Source organism: Leptodactylus fuscus, chromosome 3, assembly GCF_031893055.1.
Source record: "Leptodactylus fuscus isolate aLepFus1 chromosome 3, aLepFus1.hap2, whole genome shotgun sequence".
In the NCBI taxonomy this organism is placed as follows: Eukaryota; Metazoa; Chordata; class Amphibia; order Anura; family Leptodactylidae; genus Leptodactylus; species Leptodactylus fuscus.
The window spans coordinates 123,294,473-123,316,974 of record NC_134267.1 but is presented as its reverse complement, the minus strand read 5'-3'; the positions used below and the strand labels follow the sequence as shown (position 1 = coordinate 123,316,974).

The following is a 22,502-nucleotide window of genomic DNA, read 5'->3' as shown; positions in this document are numbered from 1 at the left end:
TGAAATACAGTCACTATTTAACACCCGTGAAATGTAATACTAGTGACATGATGTATGTATTCATATCTGCCAGTTTCTGAGAAGTGGAACTACAACATTTCTCATTTCTAATTTTTACATATCTATATTCTTTGATATGTTGCAAGCATGAGTACTTTCACTTAGCTTACACACAATTATTATTCTCTTATTTTTCTTGGTGCTTTACATGTCTCATCATGTTCAGTTCTGTCTGTGGCCTATTAAAGAATATGGTTGTCATTGAGAGAGTTTCCACTCTGTATCCTAGAATGGAGAGGCATGGTGTAAGAGCAGCCCTTACTTTCACTGGCAACACGTTTAATCCATTCATTTAAACTGCTGTGGCTTAACAAGGTTGTCCAAGATATTTTTTTTTATTTATATTAGGCCGGGGAAGATGAAAAAAAAAAAAAAAAAACATATTCACCTGTCGCCAGTGCTCCAATGCCACCCAGCACGGTCCAGTTCTGCTGCTCCGCTGTTTTCTTGCAGCTGTAGCAGAAGTCCCTACCACAACTTGATGTCCTGGGTGCCTTTCATTAGGCCGTTGAATAGCCACAGTGGTAATGTGACCATTGAATCCAATCCGTGCCTCAGAAGCCTCTGGAAAGGACACGGGGCATCACAGGGAATGATTGACATAACAGTTATGTGCAGTGGGGACCTCCACTGGGAAAAAAAACTCCAGAGCTGCAGGATTGAACCATGATTGGAGACACTGGAGCACTGGGGATAGGTGAGCATGTTTTTTGTCTTTTTTTCCTGGTTATATATATATATATATATATATATATATTGACAACCACTTTAATACTTAATTTCACTTGTGATGGTCATTGCCATCACAAGGAGAGTCTGCATGGAGTCCCCCCGGATGTAATACAATTGCAAGCACTGTGCTGTAAAAACACATGGACCCCATAGACTATAATGTGGTCCGTGTACTTGCCGCGCACGGCCCATACGAATGATTTGTGCGGGCTGTGCACAGCAAGCACACAGACCCCATTATAGTCTATAGGGTCCGTTTGCTTTTACAGCACAGTGCTTGCGATTGTATTCCGTCCGGGGGGACTCCATGCAGACTCTAACTGGACGGAATACATACGCTAGTGTGAATCAGGGGTAGGAGCTAGAGGAGGGCATCAATAAATGGCCACAGACCCATGAATGGTACCACCAGATCAGTATACAAGATTCATGAGGTCTGCTAATGGTCTGAAACAAGAAATCTGAATTTTTTAGAGCTCGGACCTCAGACCTCTTTTCCACATTTTTAGAGACAGTCATAAATAACGTTTAAAAAAATTACTCACTCTTGTGGGGTGAGCAACACATATGATCACTCTGGCAAGCCTATCATTTTCTTTGTTCTTTTAGTTTTCTTGTTTTAAAGAGGACATGTGTTCTCTTATTTAATTTTTTTAAAATTATTGTTAAAAACTGAGCTTCATATATTTCAGATGGGGATTATGCAAACTCTTATTAATTTACTCGATTATGGTTAAGCTGTTCTCACATTTTTTTTATGTAATGTAACTTTGGCTCAATAAAAGTTATGGAATAAATAAAACCTACTATCAATCTTTTTTCATCTTCCATGTGATGACTCCCTTTTCAGTACGCACAATGTTCTCTTTCAAACACATCATGTGCTAGAACATCAAGTCTGTAGTCTACATTTTTGATTTACTGCAATGGAACTGTAATGTACAAAGCATGAACCACAACCAATAACTTCTGCACGCCTCAGTGACAATTTAGAAATTTAAAGATGACCTTTAACTGTCTCCAAAAACTTTTCATCCTTCTTCTTTGCATCCTTTAATATATATTGCTCCATGTTTCCTGCATGGCTGGAATTTTTTTCTCTAGCTTCCACCATTATTGAAACTCTCTACTTTCAAGCGACATCATCAGTGGTGGGCTATGTCAAACCCTGGTATATGCATGCTCCAGTCTAACTCCGCCCCCTTGACTGTACATAATCTAATTAGCATATCAGGAACCAAACTAATGGCATTGACTGCTCAGATATGGTGGTTAATATAGAAAATATCCAAATGTGTTAGAATCAGTGGTGTAAGTATGAAATTTATAATCATGTAATGTATGAAAAACATTGTTATCCTTAAAAGCTGAATGCTAGATATAGTTGCTTATGCTTGAAACTGATATAATGGTAAATGATAAGATGGCGCCTGTATCCAAGATGGGTGCAAATAAAACAAATGCTTGGCTTGCTGCCAGAAGACGGCTCCCTAAGGTTACCACGCAGGATCGGGCACTGCTTAAACTTTTTCTGTTTGAGATGTACCATGCCAATCAGGAACGAACATGAAAACTTACATTGTTGTTATATCACTTCCTTTCTCTGCTACTATTTAACCCCTGTGGTTTTAATAAAAGTGCATCAGCACACATTCTTTGGTTGAGAGAAGAATGAATACCAAAACAGAGTGGTGTGATTTCTTTACCGCCTGGCACTCAGCCTAATTAGTTAGGACAACGACAGTTACCCAGGATTATTGGTCACTTAGTCATAAATGTGACTCTGACCTTATCATAAATACTACTGTAGCAGTTGCCACAGGGCCCGGGACCTTAGGGTCACAGTGGGCCGCTGCTATTTTTACAGTCCTATGAAAAAGTTTGGGCACCCCTATTAATCTTAATCATTTTTTGTTCTAAATATTTTGGTGTTTGCAACAGCCATTTCAGTTTGATATATCTAATAACTGATGGACACAGTAATATTTCAGGATTGAAATGAGGTTTATTGTACTAACAGAAAATGTGTAATATGCATTAAACCAAAATTTGACCGGTGCAAAAGTATGGGCACCCTTATCATTTTATTGATTTGAATTCCCCTAACTACTTTTTACTGACTTACTGAAGCACAAAATTGGTTTTGTAACCTCAGTGAGCTTTGAACTTCATAGCCAGATGTATCCAATCATAAGAAAAGGTATTTAAGGTGGCCAATTGCAAGCTGATCTCCTATTTGAATCTCCTCTGAAGAGTGGCATCATGGGCTACTCAAAACAACTCTCAAATGATCTGAAAACAAAGATTGTTCAACATAGTTGTTCAGGGGAAGGATACAAAAAGTTGTCTCAGAGATTTAACCTGTCAGTTTCCACTGTGAGGAACATTGTAAGGAAATTGAAGACCACAGGGACAGTTCTTGTTAAGCCCAGAAGTGGCAGGCCAAGAAAAATATCAGAAAGGCAGAGAAGAAGAATGGTGAGAACAGTCAAGGACAATCCACAGACCACCTCCAAAGAGCTGCAGCATCATCTTGCTGCAGATGGTGTCACTGTGCATCGGTCAACTATACAGCGCACTTTGCACAAATAGAAGCTGTATGGGAGAGTGATGAGAAAGAAGCCATTTCTGCACGTACGCCACAAATAGAGTTGCCTGAGGTATGAAAAAGCACATTTGGACAAGGCAGCTTCATTTTGGAAACAAAAATTGAGTTGTTTGGTTATAAGAAAAGGCGTTATGCATGGCGTCCAAAAAGAAACAGCATTCCAAGAAAAACACATGCTACCCACTGTAAAATTTGGTGGAGGTTCCATCATGCTTTGGGGCTGTGTGGCCAATGCCGGCATCGGGAATCTTGTTAAAGTTGAGAGTAGCATGGATTCCACTCAGTATCAGCAGATTCTTGAGAATAATGTTCAAGAATCAGTGACGAAGTTGAAGTTACGCCGGGGATGGATATTTCAGCAAGACAATGATCCAAAACACCGCTCCAAATCGACTCAGGCATTCATGCAGAGGAACAATTACAATGTTCTGGAATGGCCATCCCAGTCCCCAGACCTGAATATCATTGAACATCTGTGAGATGATTTGAAGCGGGCTGTCCATGCTCGGCGATAATCTAACTTAACTGAACTAGAATTGTTTGTCCAAAATACCTTTATCCAGGATCCAGGAACTGATTAAAAGCTACAGGAAGCGACTAGAGGCTGTTATCTTTGCAAAAGGAGGATCTACTAAATATTAATGTCACTTTTCTGTTGAGGTGCCCATACTTTTGCACCGGTCAAATTTTGGTTTAATGCATATTGCACATTTTCTGTTAGTACAATAAACCTCATTTCAATCCTGAAATATTACTGTGTCCATCAGTTATTAGATATATCAAACTGAAATGGCTGTTGCAAACACCAAAATATTTAGAACTAAAAATGATTAAGATTAATAGGGGTGCCCAAACTTTTTCATAGGACTGTAATAGGCCATTACCTGCTGAAGTAACCCCAGCACATAATGCGCCCTATTTACTTACCAATCCACTTCCTGCACAGGGGGCCATAACTAAAAATAAATTTGGTAACTTTTTTTTATTATTAAGGTCAACTTTTCACTATGCTTTTGTAGGACATATCAGTTTATTGGTTTTGATGCTTTTATGCATTTTAAGAAAAATAAGATATCCATAAGATTATGATTGTTGAAAAACGGATACATTTCATTGGTAGGAATGTGTTCCAGTACTTGAAGAGCTAAATCTTTGTAATCTTAGAAACAAATTATTCTTCCATTTAGCAAGCAGCAGTCAAATCATTGATTGTATTACCAGCCTATTGGAAAGACTATATGCAGTGATTTGGTGAAAAATATATTTACAATCCCCCGTAAGATAAGATGTAAATTAATACCCACAAGGCCCAATTTATACATGAAATAAAATAAAGGGAGAATGCATCTTGGTGACTGCTACCTGACCTGAGAAGAGGCCGAATATAACAGAGCCTTTGTAATGCCAGGGGCTGCTCTTGTGTACTGGACCCGCAGAACAGAATGCTATGCTGACTACATTTGGCACTTCAGTCACTAAAAGGTCAATCTTATTGACAGCAGAAAAATAGAAGTAAGCAAATTAAACCTCTTCATTTAAGCTTAAAAGGGACGTGATGTAGAATATGCCATTCATACTGTACACAAAAAGCAATTCAGATGCTCTCCTTTCAAATACCACTACAAGAGGTCACGACAAAAATATCCGAAGGTGCACAAGGAACTTTGTCTCCTGTGTACACAGCTGGGACTTACACACTCAATTGATTTGTTGTCCGGAGATGATGGAAAATAAACCTTTACTGTTAAATAGAGGCCTAGAGCTAAACTTCAGTGCTGCTTGTGGAGAGGCAGATATACACCCACAAAGACACCACTTCATGTGCTAAGTATCCCTCTAGCCTTTGCCCTGTTTTTGTTTTACCTTAATTTCCTATTTTCCTGACGTATTTCCTTCTACTAACACTTTTTGAAGAATTTGTAGATAAAGGCGCTTGCACTGGTTTGCTTTCCCATTAGACATAAATTAGACTTAAAGTGTGTGAAGGAACAGTCTGCTATTGACTGCAAGTCATTATTAAGAAACAATGTTCATGTTGTGCTTTCATTGGACACGGCTTCCTAATATATTTATTTATTTGGAGTTCAAACAGCTGTTGACTGTTCTAAAGTCATCCAAGCCGACTACGTATATCTCATTCACTCTCTCTCACTTATATAGAATTTATTTCAGGCATTATGAATAGCATACCTTCAAATTCATAAGATAACCCCTGCGCATATGGCCTTTAAGGACCCCATCTATAAACCAGATTACTAAAAACTCTATAAGGCTAAGACCAGTGGCAGATCCAGGCTTTGCGGGGCCCTGGGCAATTAACTTTGGCGGGGCCCTACTTACTGGGGGGTCTAGGATTTTTTTGAAAAAATTTGCCCTAAAAATGCGTTTTCGGGGCGTTTTTTAAACTAGTTTCTGTGTCTGCACCACACATGTGACCTAGCTTCCTGCTCTCAGATAGAGGAGGGGGAAATGAGTGAAGTATATGAAGGCTGGGGGACTGGTCTCACCATCTATTCATAGAGCTGTATGTCTGATGCCTAGCTGCAACGGGAGCGTGCACGCAAGGCCAGCGGCATAGAAGCGACGTCATCTCGCCGTTGGCTTTTCATATGAAACCCCACCCACCAGTTGACACAAGAAAACCAGGAAGAGAGAAGAGTTTACAGCAGCGAAGACTGGTGAGTAAGGGACATGGGAATACCCCTTTAAGGGCCTCGAGCTTCTAACCGACCGACCCGACCTGCGTTTTGTTAGGTACGGGCCGCGTCGTGGGTCCCCACTGGGCACGGGGCCCCAGGCCAGAGACGCAGCGCTAAAGCGCTGCGGGAACAACCGCAGTGTGAATGCATTGCAGTTTTTCCCTTTTGAAGAGAAAATTCGCAGAGTTTTCCTCCGCGGACTTTCTCTTACCATTATATCTATGGGAAAGCCACTGGCGTTTCCGTAGATATAATTGACATTTGCATGAATCCCATCCACTTTACAAGTACTGTATAATGCCACGATTTTTCCCGCGGCATTTCCGCCGTGGGAAAATCGCAGCGTTTCCCACCCCATGTTGTGGAACGCAGCTAAACAACACTGCATAAAGAAATGCAGTGGAAATGCACCTAGTTTTTTTTACAGCATTTTCATTGCGTTTTTGCTACATTCTTCTCTGTGATTTTTCTTCCCTTTAAATCTTCCCAGTAAATCAATAGGAAAAATGCAAATGTTTCCACAGGTAAAATTAATATGCTGCATTTTTCAAAAATGCATTAATTTATGAAAGTGCAGCTTTTCCACACCTTTTTTGTTTGCAATGCGTGGATGGGATTAGCCAGAATCTCTTTCATTCTAAAGCCCCACGAGCCGTAATCGCAGCGTTAAAGCGCTGCAGAAAGAACCGCTGCGTGAACGCATTGCAGTTCTTTCCGCAGCGCTTTTAAGAGAAAGTTCACAGTTTTCCTCTGCGGATTTTCTCTTAACATTATATCTACGGGAAAGCCAGCGGCGTTTCCGTAGATATAATTGACATGCTGCGATTTGCAAAGTCGCAACATAGGGCCTTAGGGAGCCTTCACACGGAGTTTACACTCAGCTCATTCTGAACGTAAACTCGTTCAGAGTGAGTGGCTAAAAAACAGATCTCATTGACTTCAATGGGTGTCGGCATATGCGCGCTCCCCATTGAAGTCTATGGGAGGCTTTTTTACCTATTGCTTTCAATAGGTGTGCACGTATCACATTGAAAGAAATAGGTAAATAAAAGCCTCCCATTGATTTCAATGGGGAGCGCGCATATGACGGCACCCATTCAAGTAAATGGGATCTGTTTTTTACACCACTCACTCTAAACGAGTTTTACGTTCAGAATGAGTGAGGGTAAGCTCGGTGTGCAGGCTCCCTTAGCCTAAGTGTGATACCATGTAATACACCATTTCTGATCCCAAAATGCTGTCCTGGATGCTACTCCCTTTTCCAACCTTTTTACTCTATAGGATCATCAGAGAGACAGCTGTTGCTATGAGTATGTAGACTACGAGAACCAGAAAGTGTGGAGGTGTGTTGAAGAATCAGACTAGAGCCACAGGTGACATAGAGACAGCAGGGAGAAAAAGGAAAAGAGACTGGGACAGGGAGGAGGAGAAGGAGGAAAAGTTCAGACGTGGGGCGCCCACGTGGGTTTTGACACAGAGAGAGATGCGGCAAGCCGTGTCTCTCTCTGGTCAAAACCTGCCTGCCACGACCATCGCGGTCGCAGCTTTCCCCTCCTATGTCGGCTCAAATGAATGCTTCCGCCTGAAGAAAGAGCATGTTGTTTCTTTTCTCCGCTAGCAGCAGCCCGCCGCTAGTGGAAAAAAGAAGCCCGGCGGTCTGCATAGACCACCATTGTAAAGGGGCGGATTTTGAAGCGAAATCCGCTGTCAAAATCCGCCCCTTTGTTCACGTGTGAACGAGCCCTTAGGACAGTGACTGGGGGGGAGAGACGTTCTGTTTCCGGAAACGGAACATCACCGGATTATTAGTAAGTGTGCCTAGTGATCTGGGTACTTATAGATTTTTCTTTTAAACGTAAGTAAACTAGAAGTTAGGTGGGGGAGGGGTTTTGATTAGGGTTTAAATTTTATTTTAGACCAGACAACTCAGAAGACTTTTTGTAGAGAAATTGGATCAGCGTTTGGAAGCTAATAAGAAGGCAAGAGCCAAATCAATAGAAGCTTTAAGCTTTGCTTGAGTTATCAAAGAAGATAAATTGATTGTGGTAGACTCTATCAAAAATTCAGAATCACTGTTTCAGAGGCATTAAAGAAAAAACATGAAGAAGCAAGAGCTGGCAAAAAGAATTTTTGACACCTGTTGTCAAGTTGAAAGTTATTTTTTTTTTCTGCATGATGCAGCATTACTACAGACAAGTGGGTTCGGAATCTCGTAGAAAAAGGTTATGTAATAGAAATTCTCCACAGACCAAAGGAGCAAAAATATCTGATGTTTTTCCTCTGATATAAGATTTTCTGGCAAAAAAATGCCATAGAAGAAGTTCCAGGAAAGGAACAATGTTATGGAATTTATTCAAGAATTTTTCCAGTTGCAATGGTTGGCGGTTCTGTATGCCTCCAGAATAGTAGATGTGATCCATCTGGCCAAGGTGTTTTTAGAGGATTTATCCCCTTCCTTGTGCCTGAAAAAAGTACAAATAAGTTTTCCTGTTTTCAGAAATCCTTGTTTTTTTTCCAGGTAGGTCAGAATAGCTATTTTAACATCTAAGGTGTGTAAACATATCTGTTCTTCTGTCTGGGGATGAGTATAGAAAACAGTTAAGGAGGATTCTTTATTAATATTCTGAAAATAAGGAACTTTAGGTATGAAACTTATCTACGATCTCTGGAGGACTCCATTGGACAAGAATCTTAACTACAGGTTTCATGAAGATAAAGCCGGTAATTCTCCCAGTCTTTTAGCAGATGTAATTGCAACTAGAAAAACCACTTTACATGATAACCATTTTAGGTCTATATCCTATATTGGATTGAATGGATGGGATGTCAGAACATTGAAAACAACAGATAAGTCCCAAACAGGCACATGAGGTTTCACTTCCTGTCTCAGATTCCTAATTGCTTTGAAAAGTCTTGATACTTCCAGTTTTTTTGTTCTCTGAATCCTCAAGATCCCACGTTTAAGCAGTGGACACAATGCAGAGTCATCTGCATAAAATTTTGCTGGAAGGTCCATCAGTAATAATAATAGCACTATTCTGGTTTCCTTAGTATCTGAATCTGGCCTGATCCATCCACAGTTGAGCAAACTCCATCTTTAAGCTTGGTTTGTGAAGAATCAAGACTAAAGAATTCAGGATTATCTACATCAGTAATTAATGCTCTATTGGCAGCCCATAAGGAATGTACAAATAAAACTGATCATAAAATATGGTCTAAATACTCTTCTTGGCTCAGCGATTCAGAATTTCATTCAGTAGAAATACCTATTTTTGCAAATGGCTTTCAGAAAGGTCTTAAATTTAATACTCTCAAAGTTCACGTAAGCCATTGAATGCCATGAAGGATGTAAAATTCTCTGATCATCCTTTAGTATCAAGATTTTTCAAAGCAGTTAGCACAGCATACCCTCCCATTAAAACGCAAGGATATAGTGGAAAGGGGGGGGGGGATATTCTTATACTATCAATTACATTAATTACCTTCTCATTGCTAAGTAGGTGGGCTGGTCCTAGGAGGAATGAAAGGTGGGATAAAGACCCATCTGTGCTGTCTTGGACTCAAAGAAAGTAAAATTCTGGTAAAATCCAGTTTTGTCTAGAGCCTGCATAATGACAAACTGCTAAAAACTACAGGTAGGAGAGAACAGCAGAGAAGAGTGCTGCTGGGAACTTCCTGTGCTGGCTGGAAGCTCATTAGCATACTAATAAAAACTGACTTATTCAAAAACCACTGAGGCAATCTACATACTAAAGGTAGGTGTGGAATAGCCTTTTTAAAGGCCATGCAAGGATGTGATTAGTTAAAAATGACTTTTCCCAATGATAGAGCCCCTTTAAATTAAATAAAGAAAACCTGTTTTAAAGATAGTGAGAGCTACCTTGCATTATTTTGATGATGTATATATTTTATTATATAGGACTATATAATATATGGCATATTTGATGACAGGTTCCCTATAAACACTAGTGTGTAATGCAAACTTCTGTCACTGTGACTAAAGAAGACAGCATCATTCAATGACCGCACAATACACTGGTAATAGATATCATTATTATTTGAGTTTTATCAGATAATCTACATTTTAAAATCTTATTTAATGCTAAAAAAAAACATGAATAGCCACTTCATAAACTACAGATAACTGGATTTATCTGCAAGTCAAGTTCAATTGCCGCCATTTAAAGTGATACTACCTAGATCAGCAGAAGACCATTTACACATCTGTTTGCTCAGCATTAGTTATCTAATCTCTTTATTGCTTCAGACATGGTACAACAAACAGTAATTTAGTAATAATACTGATGTATCAAGTGCAATGATAGCAAGATAAATATACAGAATAGCTTTAATTGAACTGCTGAGCAAAGTATGATCCCTGACCTCAACCCGTTTGATCCTGTTGCCAAAATTCAGCTTAAAGCAGTTGTCTATTCATAGAGGTGGCATGCTATTTGAGAAGACCACCGGTGATTGGTTGCATGGACATAGCTTCAAATGGGACATCACTACTGATGCTACCAGAGACCTATAAACAGAAGTATGGAGCTGCTGACACTGGAAATGAAGGAACTGGGAGAGGCGATTCAATTTTTTTTGTATTGCCCTTATTTGAAGCACATAGAAATTTAAAAAAAGAGTTGGATAACCCCTTTAAATTGTCTACAAGTTAAAATGTGTTGGCTTGAAGGTCTCCAAATAAAGACCCTACATCCTGGACAGCAGCGCCATCCAGAAGACCTGATTTTCACTATTTATACATTTGGATAATCCAGTTTTTCCTCAATTACTCATGGAATGGTGGAGGCTTGAGAAAAAAATTCCAAGTGCTCCAGAAACAGTGGAACAGGATGCAAAGAACTGGATTTGGAGAAAGGTCCTCTTTAACTGAGCATGGTATTACCTACAATTAGAGGAAGTCTATTATTGCCATTTTGCATTTTTAAAAAGGCCTATCATAATGTAACCTTTAGAAAGGCTAATTAGTCTTCAGGGAGCATCAGGGCATTACCCTTGTGCTCCGAGCACACCTGTGTCATCAGCCTGCATCTTTCTTCTCTGCCCTCTTCTTGCTTGAAGATCCCTCCTGCCCCTCCTCATCACTGCTTCCATGAGCAGCTAGTTCCCTTGCTGTGAATAAAATCTTGTGCATGTTCTGTACATGCCGAAGAGACTTGCTTCTCATAGAAGCAGTGAAGAGGAGGCACAGGAGGGATCTTCAAGCAAGAAACAGGCAGTCAAGAAGGTCAAGGCTGATGTTGTGGGTGTTCTCGGAGCACGGGGGTAATGCCCCTTATGTTCCCTGAAGACTAAATAGCATATGAATAAAAGCAATTTTTTTCTGGAAAACGCTGCAAGGATCAGGCTACATTATGATAGGCTTATTTAAAAATGCAAAACGGCAATGATAGACTCCCTTCAATACCCCAAACACTCCAATTTGGCAGTACAGCTTTGCCACTAGCACTATAGTCTCAGGTTTAAATATGCAGCACCAACTACCTGATATGTCTATATTCTGCCTACCTATAAAATTGTCTTTTTTGTATAAGAAAGGATGTGAGCCACACTAGGAACAATGAATGACATCTTTGATTACAACCTACAATGCATATAGCACTACATTACAAAATATGATGTACTATATGCGCAAAAAGACCTACAAACCTTAACTGTTCATTATATGCTGTATTCTGCTCTTCACTAAAGCTCACAGCCCCCGGGAGGAAATATCACATCAGAGCTTTGTGGGCTAGTCTATGGTAGTGTTCAAAGTCTTTATTAGTAAGGTGTCATGAACTATGCAGAGAAGTATGGACCCATAGTCTCTATGTGATGGAGTATGATGCCACTATTTTGGTGCTTTACTGCAAAGGTTTTCTATTCTGTGTAAAGGACTGAGGCTAATATCCAAATAGCGGGCCACAGCAGAAAAGGGCTGTAGCAAAAACCGTGGCAGCAATATATCATGATTTTTCCTGAAGAGTTTTTTTTAAAAAAGCCCGCAGAGTTTTCCTCTGAAGACTTTCTGCTTCAATTATACTTATAGGGAAACCGCCAGAATTTCTGTAGATACAAATGACATACTGTGATTTCCAAAATTGCAACAGTTTTGGAAATAGTAGCGTGTCTGCTGTGCATATTTTTTTGCAATGTGTGGATGGGATTTGATAGTGACTTTACACTGACTGTTTTTTCCGCAGCGTTTACGCTACATGGGGCTCCGGCCTCAAAGAAGTTGAGGGCTGTACAGAGCTGCAGTATGCCCATGTGGATGAGCCCTAAATTGGTTTAAGTACTTTTCACATCTGGAGCCTTTTACAACTTGGATTAAATGTGCACATGATGGCTCATGGATCTGCCTACAATTCTCACATTGCTCTGTGCCAATAATCTGTAATAATAAACTAGCATGCATCCAATGAACATCAGATCAACAGAAAAGAAGCTGGAGTCGGCAGTAACATGACTTCTTATCTTATGTACATAGTACAATATTTCTTAGAAAGGACTTTGAAAAGGTCAAGTTTATGTCGGTCGTTAGAACTGCACTTCAATAAACTTATTACGACACCACCACTGATTTTTCCCATGTGTACAACTTACTACCTTTAGATTTTTGTGCAGCTTTTCCACAACAGGTACACTTTTAGCATATTGTTATGCACTGTATGTATTATTACAAAATGTGGAAGATTTACTTTTGAAAATGTGCCAGAAATCTGCCATAGTCTGTGGCAAAAAAAAATGCTTCATACATTTAATAACTATGGAATACTGCAGACATAAGCAGTGAAAAAGTCTTGTGTTTTTTCTGCACTTTTTCATTTGCTGCATTTTTCTTTGCATTTCTCATCCCTCTATTACATATATAGAGAAAACGCTTACAATCCTGCAGCTAAAATTGACATTTTGCAATACATACATACACTATGTGATCAAAAGTATCCAGACACCCCCCAAAACACGTTTTTCATATTAGGTGCATTGTGCTGCCACCTACTGCCAGGTACTCCATATCAGCGACCTCAGTAGACATAAGACATTGTGAGAGAGCAGAATGGGGTGCTCCGCGGAAATCACGGACTTCGAACGTGGTGAGGTGATTGGGTGCCACACATCACGCAGGTCAATGCCAAACAACGCCTTGCTTGGTGTAAGGAGTGTAAACATCGGACGATTGAACAGTGGAAAAACGTTGTGTGGAGTGACGAATCACGGTACACAATGTGGCGATCCGATGGCAGTGTGTGGGTATGGCGAATGCCTGGTGAACGTCATCTGCCAGCGTGTGTAGTGCCAACAGTAAAATTCAGAGGTGGTGGTGTTATGGTGTGGTCGTGTTTTTCATGGAGGGGGCTTGTACTCCTTGTTGTTTTGCGTGGCACTATCACAGCACAGGCCTACATTGATGTTTGAAACACCTTCTTGCTTCCCACTGTTGAAGAGCAATTCGGGAATGGCGATTGCATCTTTCAACACGATCGAGCACCTGTTCATACTGCATGGCCTGTGACGGAGTGGTTACACGACAATAACATCTCTGTAATGGACTGGCCTGCACAGAGTCCTGACTTGAATCCTATAGAACACCTTTTGTATGTTTTGTAATGCCGACTTCGTGCCAGGCCTCACCGACCTGCATCGATACCTCTCCTCAGTGCAGCACTCTGTGAAGAATGGGCTGCTATTCACCAAGAAACCTTCCAGCTCCTGATTAAACGTGTGCCTGTGAGAGTGGAAGCTGCAATCAAGGCTAAGGGAGGGCCAACACCATATTGAATTCCAGCGTTACCGATGGAGGGCGCCACAAACTTGTAAGTCATTTTCAGCCCGGTGTCTGGATACATGCTACTTTTTTTCACCACAGCGTGTGAGGGTTTTTTTCTGCTATGTTTTTGCAGCAGCCAAAAACTTAAGGTTTCAGTGACATTGGGAAGCAATGTCTCCTTTTCTGATAACCCATACCCCCTTATTGAGCAAGGTGTAGAAAAGTACTGTATCTAAGGTTGTCCAGGCTAAAGTATTAGCCTCCCAGTCTAGTCAGATCCTGCAGCTCTGCTGTTTTTTTCCGGCGGAAGTCCGCGCCATACATGACCACTGAAGCCAATCATCGGCCTCAGCGGAAAGACCCGGGATGTAACAGCTGGTGATGACTTACATAAAAGAAGACAGTCGAACAGCAGGACCGGACCACACTGGGAGGCTAATACTTTAGCCTGGACAACCTTAAGGTAAGTTCACATGGCAGAAAGTGAAGTGGTAATTCCTTTTCACTTTCCGCCGCCGGCTTTTTTGTACAACTAGCTGTGACGGCATCGCGCTCCTGATTAGGCTTGGATGAAAGGGACGAATCAAGAGGGAGTCTCGAGCCGTGGATGCTGTGGCTGACTCAGTCGCGGAATCCACATGAAGATAGGGCATATTACTTTTTTTTCCCGCTAGCTGAAAAAAAAATCGCTAGCAGAAAAAACCTGTGAGTTGCTCCTACTGAAATGAATGTGAGGCGTTTTTTTAGGCGGATTCCGCCTGCAAACAACTCTGTGTGAACAAACCCTTTCATACTTTATACCTTGCTCAATAAGGGGGTATGGGTTATCAGAAAAGGAGACATTGCTTACTATGTGCACAATTATAACTTAAAAGTAGATTAAGGTTAGAATAGTCCACAGATGCTCCGGATTCACACGGAGTAACTTTTGCTACATTTTACATGTGTAAAAATACACGTGTAAAATGTAGTAAGCCATTGAGTTCAATGGTTTTTTTCATATAACGCGCATCTTTTTGCGTGCACAAAAAGACGTGCGTTAAAAAAAAAAGCCATTGAACTCAATGGCTAACTACATTTTACACGTGTATTTCACACGGAGTTTACGCTCCGTGTATTCTTTCCATTTTACACGTGTAAAAATACACGTGTAAAATGTAGTTAGCCATTGAGTTCAATGGATTTTTCGTATAACACGCGTCTTTTTGCGTGTGCGTCTACGTGCGTTATATGAGAAAGCCATTGAACTCAATGGCTAACTACATTTTACACGTGTATTTTGACGTGTTTTGTTTACACATGTAAAAAATTGTAATTGAAGTCAATGGGAGTCTTACTTTTACACGTGTATTTTGCCAAAATACACACGCGTTTACTCCGTGTGAACGGGCCCTAACATGGAAAGAATACATGGAGCGTAGACAGAATACACAGAGCATAAACTCCGTGTGAAGGCACAATCAGGGCCAGTTCACACAGAGTTTACGGGTGCGCATTCTGGTACGTGTCAGAATGTGAACGCTCAAAACAGATCCCATTCATTTCAATGGGTCGTTACGGGCGTATAACGCGCGTAATTTTGCGCACGCAATTTTGCGGCCGTAACGACCCATTGAAATGAATGGGATCTGTTTTGAGCGCTCACATTCTGACACATGTATACGTGCCATAATGCGCGCCCGTAAACTCCGCGTGAATTGGCCCTCAAACACTTTGAGGAATGATTTGTGTGGGCAGTGCATGGCAAGCACATGATCCCCATTATAGTCTATGGGGTCCGTATGCTTTGACAGCACAGCGCTTGCAATTGCGTTTGTGTTCCGTTCGGGGGTCCCTATGCGGAATACAACAGGGCATTACACAAACTGCCTTCAGCAAGAACTAAGCGCCAGACTGATATCAGATATAAGTGGCTTGCAGGACAGTACCAACTTCACGGTTGAATAGGGGTGTCCTGGTGGATATGAAACATAATTTAAGTGTTCCTGTTTGCTGTTCCATGCATGTGCCTACATGTCGGTATTACACACTGACAGCACAGCCTGGAGACAATGAAGAGCTGATGGAAAGTCACATTTCGTACAGAAAGTTCTGTGTAAACAGAGGTGGTGTAGCTGAGCCAGCATCTTCCTCTCACACACTCTCCATTACACACGCTTTCCTGTCAGCTGTTGTGCTGTGGAGGGGGGGGGGGGGCAGCAGATTCACTTCTGTACATTCTGGATGTCAGGGCTTTGTTCAGTCTTCATAATGTGACATGGCTGATAAAATAGCACAGCACTGCCCAGTTACTCCCAAGTATATCATCTATTGCCCTGCATTATTTGCTGCTCTGTAAGCTCAGTAATACTTGTTTATTATTATATACAGTTATCATTTGCTTCAGAAATCCATAATAGTATAAAATAATACCAAAAAAATAAAGCTATGAGAATATCCTATATAACAAAGGACACAGGAGCTGCAGAGCTCCCCGTGATAAAGTACTGCATTATATAGGGCACTCCAGACCAAGGCTGGGTTCACACAGTGCAGTTCTGATTTGGTTTTGTTGCAGCTGCATTGCTTTTTTTGAGCAATACATCACAATGGTAGGTTTACATGGCACTTTTTGCTGGAATCGTCTAATTTACTAGCATAGTAGAAGTATTGCATCCAGGCACATTATGAAACATCACCAAAAAACAGGTATTCCTGCATTAAAGTCCTTTCATGTGAGTGGGGCTATTCACATGTCCTATACGTTACCCATAATCACAAATCCATTGATAGAATCAGATGTATGAGAAATCCATGAAATCAGGTGCCCTCGGATGCAAAACAGCCCTGGAGGGAATGTGTATCCCTCTGTATGGCCCAAGAGTCAAACACAATAAGGCTGGGTCCACACAGGGATTTTTGGACCGGATTTTGAGGCAGAGCCCGCCTCAGAATCCAGTCCAAAAAACGGCTAGCCGCGAGTGGATGCCGGTGCAGTGCATACAGTGCATCTGCGTCCAGTCGCGGCATTCCTCTCTGGATTAGGGCCAACTGAATGGGCCTAGTCGAGAGGGAGGTGTTTGGCTGTGAACTCTGCGGCGGATTTCGTATCAAGAAAGGGCATGTCACTTCTTTTTTCCACGAGCGGTTTCTTCCCGAAACCAATTGAATTCAATGGGAAGCGGGTTTTTTTAGCCAGATTTTGACACGGACTCCGTGTCAAAATCCTGATCAAAAAACCCTGTGTGAACCTGACTTTAAACAGCAACGTCTCACTAAACACAAGACAAGCACTTTATCTATTATTGATTGACTTCAGTTCACTTTTGCAGGTTCTATCTAGGCAATATACATTTGTAATCCACTTTTTTTACAATAATTAATATTAAGCATTTGGTGTGTGATGGGGAGTGACTACCAGGTTACTGCACAGAGCAGACAAAGAATATCTCGTGTACAGGGACAATATTCTGCAGTTTATAATACTAGCATAAACTTGTATAACTGGCACTGAGCCTAGTATACATGAAGAACCAGTCTCACCTCTAAGCTGTGTGTACTGGAGTTAAATCAATATTTTAATGACGTTAAAGGGATCCTATCATACAAACGTTTTTTTTTTCTTCTGAGTAACACGTTGGAATAGCCTTAAGAAAGGATATTCTTCTCCTACCTTTCGTTGTCTTCTCCGTACCGCCGTTCCGTTTAACGGTATGCAAATGAGTTATCTCGCAGCACTGGGGGCAGGCCCCAGCGCTCAAACAGCACTGGGGGCGTCCCCAATGCTGCGGGAGAACTCTCTCCAGTGCCGCTTCCATCTTCGTCAGCAACGTCCTCTTCATCCTCTTCTTCCAGTGCAGGTTTCAGACTCCTAGGCCTCAGGCAGAGCAGACTGTGCATGCCCACAGGCCACAAGAAAATGGCCGCTTACACAGTATTGTAAGAGAAATCATTGTAAGAGAACTCATTTGCATACCGTTAAAAACCGGGATTCCTACGGAACAGCGGTGCGGAGAAGATAACGAAAGGTAGGAGAAGAATAGCCTTTCTTAAGACTATTTCGACGTGTTACTCTGAAAAGAATGTGTTTGAAAGATACGATCCCTTTAACAAGCCCCAAGCAGCTGTAGCTCTTTGCAGTGCTTGGAATTTTTAACTCATAGGCTGAGGCCACAAGTTGGAAATGCAGTTTTTTTTTGTTGCAGATTTTTCTGTGTTTTTTTGAGGCAACACCAAGAATGGCAACAAAAGGAATTAAAAATCTATAGGAAGCACTTATACTTATCGTTTCTGCTCAATCCACTCCTGGCTTTGGCTCAAAAAAGCAACAAAATCTGCAACAAGACAAAGCTACATTTCCGCAAGGTAGGGTCCCAGGATTAAAAACGACTGAATTTCGTCTATGTTTGCCAGATTTACCATCCTGACTTTCGTGCGGAATGATGCTCCTAGCATTACGGTTATCTATGATGATAAAATCCCCTGCCGTAGGCTGGGTTTATATTTAGAGATGAGCGAACACTGTTCGGATCAGCCGATACGAACAGCACGCTCCCATAGAAATGAATGGAAGCACCTGTGACACTGACCTTACCGGCGTCCAGCGTCACAGGTGCTTCCATTCATTTCTATGGGATCGTGCTGTTCGGATCGGCTGATCCGAACAGTGTTCGCTCATCTCTATTTATATTATGTTTTTTTTCTCCTAATTCTGGATTTACATGGTGCGTTTTTGGCTGCAATTCCAGTAGAGTAGCACATGTTACTATGCATTTCACCTGTATGATACTGAAGACCTCTGGTTTAGGCTAGCTGCACCCGACACCTATGAAACTTGGTTGATGTGTTAGCCAGTAGAGATGACTGAGTAATACTCGATCGAATACCTCCCCTGCATAGTTATTGGTGTAAAAAAAAAAAGCTCCAGGGAAGGTGGGATAGGAATCGAATTTTTACTGCATGGTATTCGACCAAGTACACCAATAACTATGCAGGGGAGGTATTCGATCGAATACTACTATTTGATCGAATACTATTAGTCAGATTTACCTGCATGAACTTCACGCTGGGAACAGGAGTCCTAGTATCCTAGTTATCTTTCATGGTAGGAGTCCCTGCCTTGCAGCGACATACTGACCCATATGTGAGTGGGGATATTCATATGTCCTAACTTTACTCATAATCGCAGATCCATTGATATAGTATGGGACAGTATGTCACTTGGACGCTGAGACTCCTAGCATCATAGATAACTATACTGCTATGAGTCCCATCGTTAAGTTCAAGCTGGTAAAACTGGCTTCATGGGTGTAACTCGGTCATGTGCAGCTACCCTTACTAGTATGCATACAGGTGATGTGCATAGTAATAGTAAAAAATCCATGCAGTTCTTCATCAAAATAAGCACTGTGTATACCCAGCCTTATTGCTTTCAGACTGCACAGCTTCAGGGTACCAGTGCTTTAGGCTGCGTTTACACTGTGCATAGTTATTGAAGAAAGGTATGCCACTTTTAATTGCAATTATGATTAGCACATTTCCTTTAGGCCAGTAAACCTGAGGTTTCCAATCTAATGGCTATTATCATACAGGTGAAAAACATAGTAACATGCGCTACCTATACTGCAAATAAACGCATGCAGTACTTCATTAGCAAAGTGGTGTGTAACCCCAGCCTCATACATACATTTATGTAGCCCTTAGTACCTTATTAAGATGTGGGTCACGGGTGATGTCATAGCCTCTCTTCCTGGTGTACTGAAAAGTCCACCCGGCCTCCTGGTCTTCCACTTGTTGGTCTTGTTTCACCACTTGAGTAGACATAGTTGTTAATGATCCAGACAACAGGCAGGGTTACTGTTCTGGTGCAGATCTTGCTGTAGCTGTGTATTTGCAAGGTATTATAATGCTAGGTGTGCTTGCCTACTGTATTAGTGCAGGCAGAGCTGTAAGGATCAGCTGACAGGTCGTGTGTGACACTAGGGGACAGGAGGAGGGAAATGCTGAGTCACTAGCAGCTAGATAGCATTGCTTGCCTCTGCCTGAAGTCTCCTCTCGCTCCTACTTATTTTTCATGCTGTAAAGTTTTACGCTGCTCTGGATATTTCGCAATGTAATCACATCTTGACTGTGGCTTGTTGCTGCATTCAACTAGGAATAAATCTTTACACCGTGCACGTAGTACAGGCCTCAGAATTCCTAGGGGACACAACACATAGTTACCTAGTAAATAAATGAGTGTCTAGGTGAATAAGTCAGTGTGTTGTAGGCCATGCTGCATGAACTTTTGTCTCAGGATACTGCTGCTACGTGCTCTGCTCTACTGCTACTTAGGAAAAAATAGTGGCGTGTAGTCCTCCGACTCGTATTTCACAGTGACAATAAACTAAAGGAGTGTTCCCGGTTTACCTTTCTTTGTACAAATGGCCAAACTTTAGGACCCTGCAAATCAGAAGTGCCATCTCATCACTATCAGAGAAACAGCAAAAAAATACAAGAATTGTGCTCACATCTTATCATCATGTACGTTCCACACACAGCAGGACTAGAAAATCTCTGGAAAGTTTTCATGTAAATTTTTCAACATGGTATACGTAATACCATGTACAAGGTGCTCTAGTCCAGGATGAATTTACAAAGGTACACAATGAAATGGTGGATTATGTAGATACAGCACAATGTGGGGTATTTCTGCCCCTGTGTGCTGGTAGGACAGGCGGAATTTTTAATCAGCAATTAATTAATATGCATGACTAGGCCCTATAAGAGGGCACAGAGATCTCCTCCCCCCCCCCCCCCATGTGTTAATACAAGAGTAAAAAATATAATAGGGAGGGAAGCTTTGTGCTGCTGTTATGACTAAAGGAAAACAGTTTATCTACATAATCCACCATTCCCTGTCATCATACTAGCAGCACAATGTGGAGAGATATCAAGTAATCCCCTTAGGGAAGGTTTCCTCGACATACAGAGCTCAAGACCGACCTCCCGAAGGCAGTCGCGTCCGAAGCACGGGAGCTCAAATGATAGTGCTTCACAAAGGTGTTGGAAGAGGACCAGGAAGCTCCACAGATATGGACCTCCTCTCCACCCATGAAGTCGAGATTGCCCTTGTAGAGTGCGCCGTGAGGCAAGCTGGAAGAGAAAAACCTTGGGAAGAAAAGGCCAACTTGATGGCTTCCCTAATCCAACGGGAAATAGAGGCTTTGGAAGCTTGCAGAGCTCTGAAACTTCCAGCCAGGTTAATTAAGAGGTTCTCAGACCTTCTAAAAGACCTCGTACGTTCCAGGTAAATGCGCAGACATCTACCCAGATCAAGGGAATGAAGTCTTATCTCCTCAGGAGAGGAGGGAGAAGGAAGGAACACTGGCAAAGAAATAATTTGATTTAAATTTGCCAGAGAAGGCACCTTAGGCCTAAACTGCGGCAGAAAACGCAGTTGCACCCTATCTTCAAAGAAAGGTGTAAGGCTCTTCAGATGACAGGGCTTGTAACTCCCCCACCCTTGTGGTCGATGTGATGGCCAGAAGGAAGGTCGTTTTATAAGTCAAGAACTTTAGATCCACTTCCTCTAAAGGCTCAAATGGGGAGTCACAGAGTCCTGAAAGGACCGTCCCAAGGTCCCACTGCTGATCTGGAGCTGAAACAGCAGGTCTAATTCTTGTAGCACCCTTTAGAAAGTTACTTGCCAAGGGATATTGTGTCAAAACAAGGCCGCAAACTCAGCTGGAACTAGGCCGCAGCATGGCCCAACAAGGCCACCAAAACAAAACCACAGCGTCACCCAAACAAAGCCGCAAGTGCAGCCTCGCGAGCGCGGCCGGCAGGGAGAACGCTACTGGCCTAAGGGGCGACCGGCCAGAAGGATGGAGGTAAGCCCCGGCCAGGAGCACAGCCGGCCGCAAACATGCGGCCTACCCATAAGTGGACGGCCACCTAACCGGCCAGGCCACACAGCGGCTAACTTACCAGATAGGGAGCCGCTGCAAAACTAACTTTCCTCTCACTTTCTGCCCAAGGCAGAAAAATGAAAGAAGAAAGCAGAAGGACCGGGACCTTGCACACAGGCTGAGGAGAGGTAACAAAACCCCAACCCACGGTCATGGAGGACACAAAGTCCTCCCCACCTGTCCCACCGACACAGGACAGAAAAAAACACACAGGTCTCTGTTCCCTCTTATAGGGCCTAGTCATGCATATTACAGGGGCATGCGCAGTAGCATGCTGCTTCTACTGCGGCTACTGCGCATGCACCCAGGCCATTTTTTTAAGCGATGTCAGTTCGCAAGCGCTGGAGGAGGACGGGACCCGAGGACATCGGAGGAAGAGGAGGCGTGGATGAAGAAGAAGGCGCACCCTGAATGCCCGCCCATCGTGCACGATGCGTAAGTAGATCACATTCTGTTTTAGGGTTTTATTTTAAAACGGGGGGGGGGGTAGTTTAATATAACTTTTACGGTGCCTGAATAGCCTTTTTAAAGGCTATTCACGCATATGTGGGACTCTATCAGCATGATTTTGCTGATAGAGCCCCTTTAATTAATTACTGATTAAAAATTCCGCCTGACCTACCAGCACACAGGAGCAGAAATACCCCACATTGTGCTGGTAGTATGACGACAGGAGGAAAACAAAAGTCCTGATACTAAAACCA

At 42.0% G+C, this 22,502-nt stretch overlaps 1 protein-coding gene across 1 annotated transcript in view; it reads right to left on the bottom strand.

The window, feature by feature from the left end:
• The window catches only part of ME1 (malic enzyme 1), a 193,499-nt gene extending 173,562 nt beyond the window's left edge, over positions 1–19,937 (bottom strand). The window contains exon 1 of the mRNA XM_075268253.1: positions 19,556–19,937. Within this exon, the coding sequence (XP_075124354.1) occupies positions 19,556–19,672 (117 nt within the window). The 5' untranslated portion in view covers positions 19,673–19,937. The remainder of the gene's footprint in view (positions 1–19,555) is intronic.
• Positions 19,938–22,502: the final 2,565 nt, after the last annotated feature.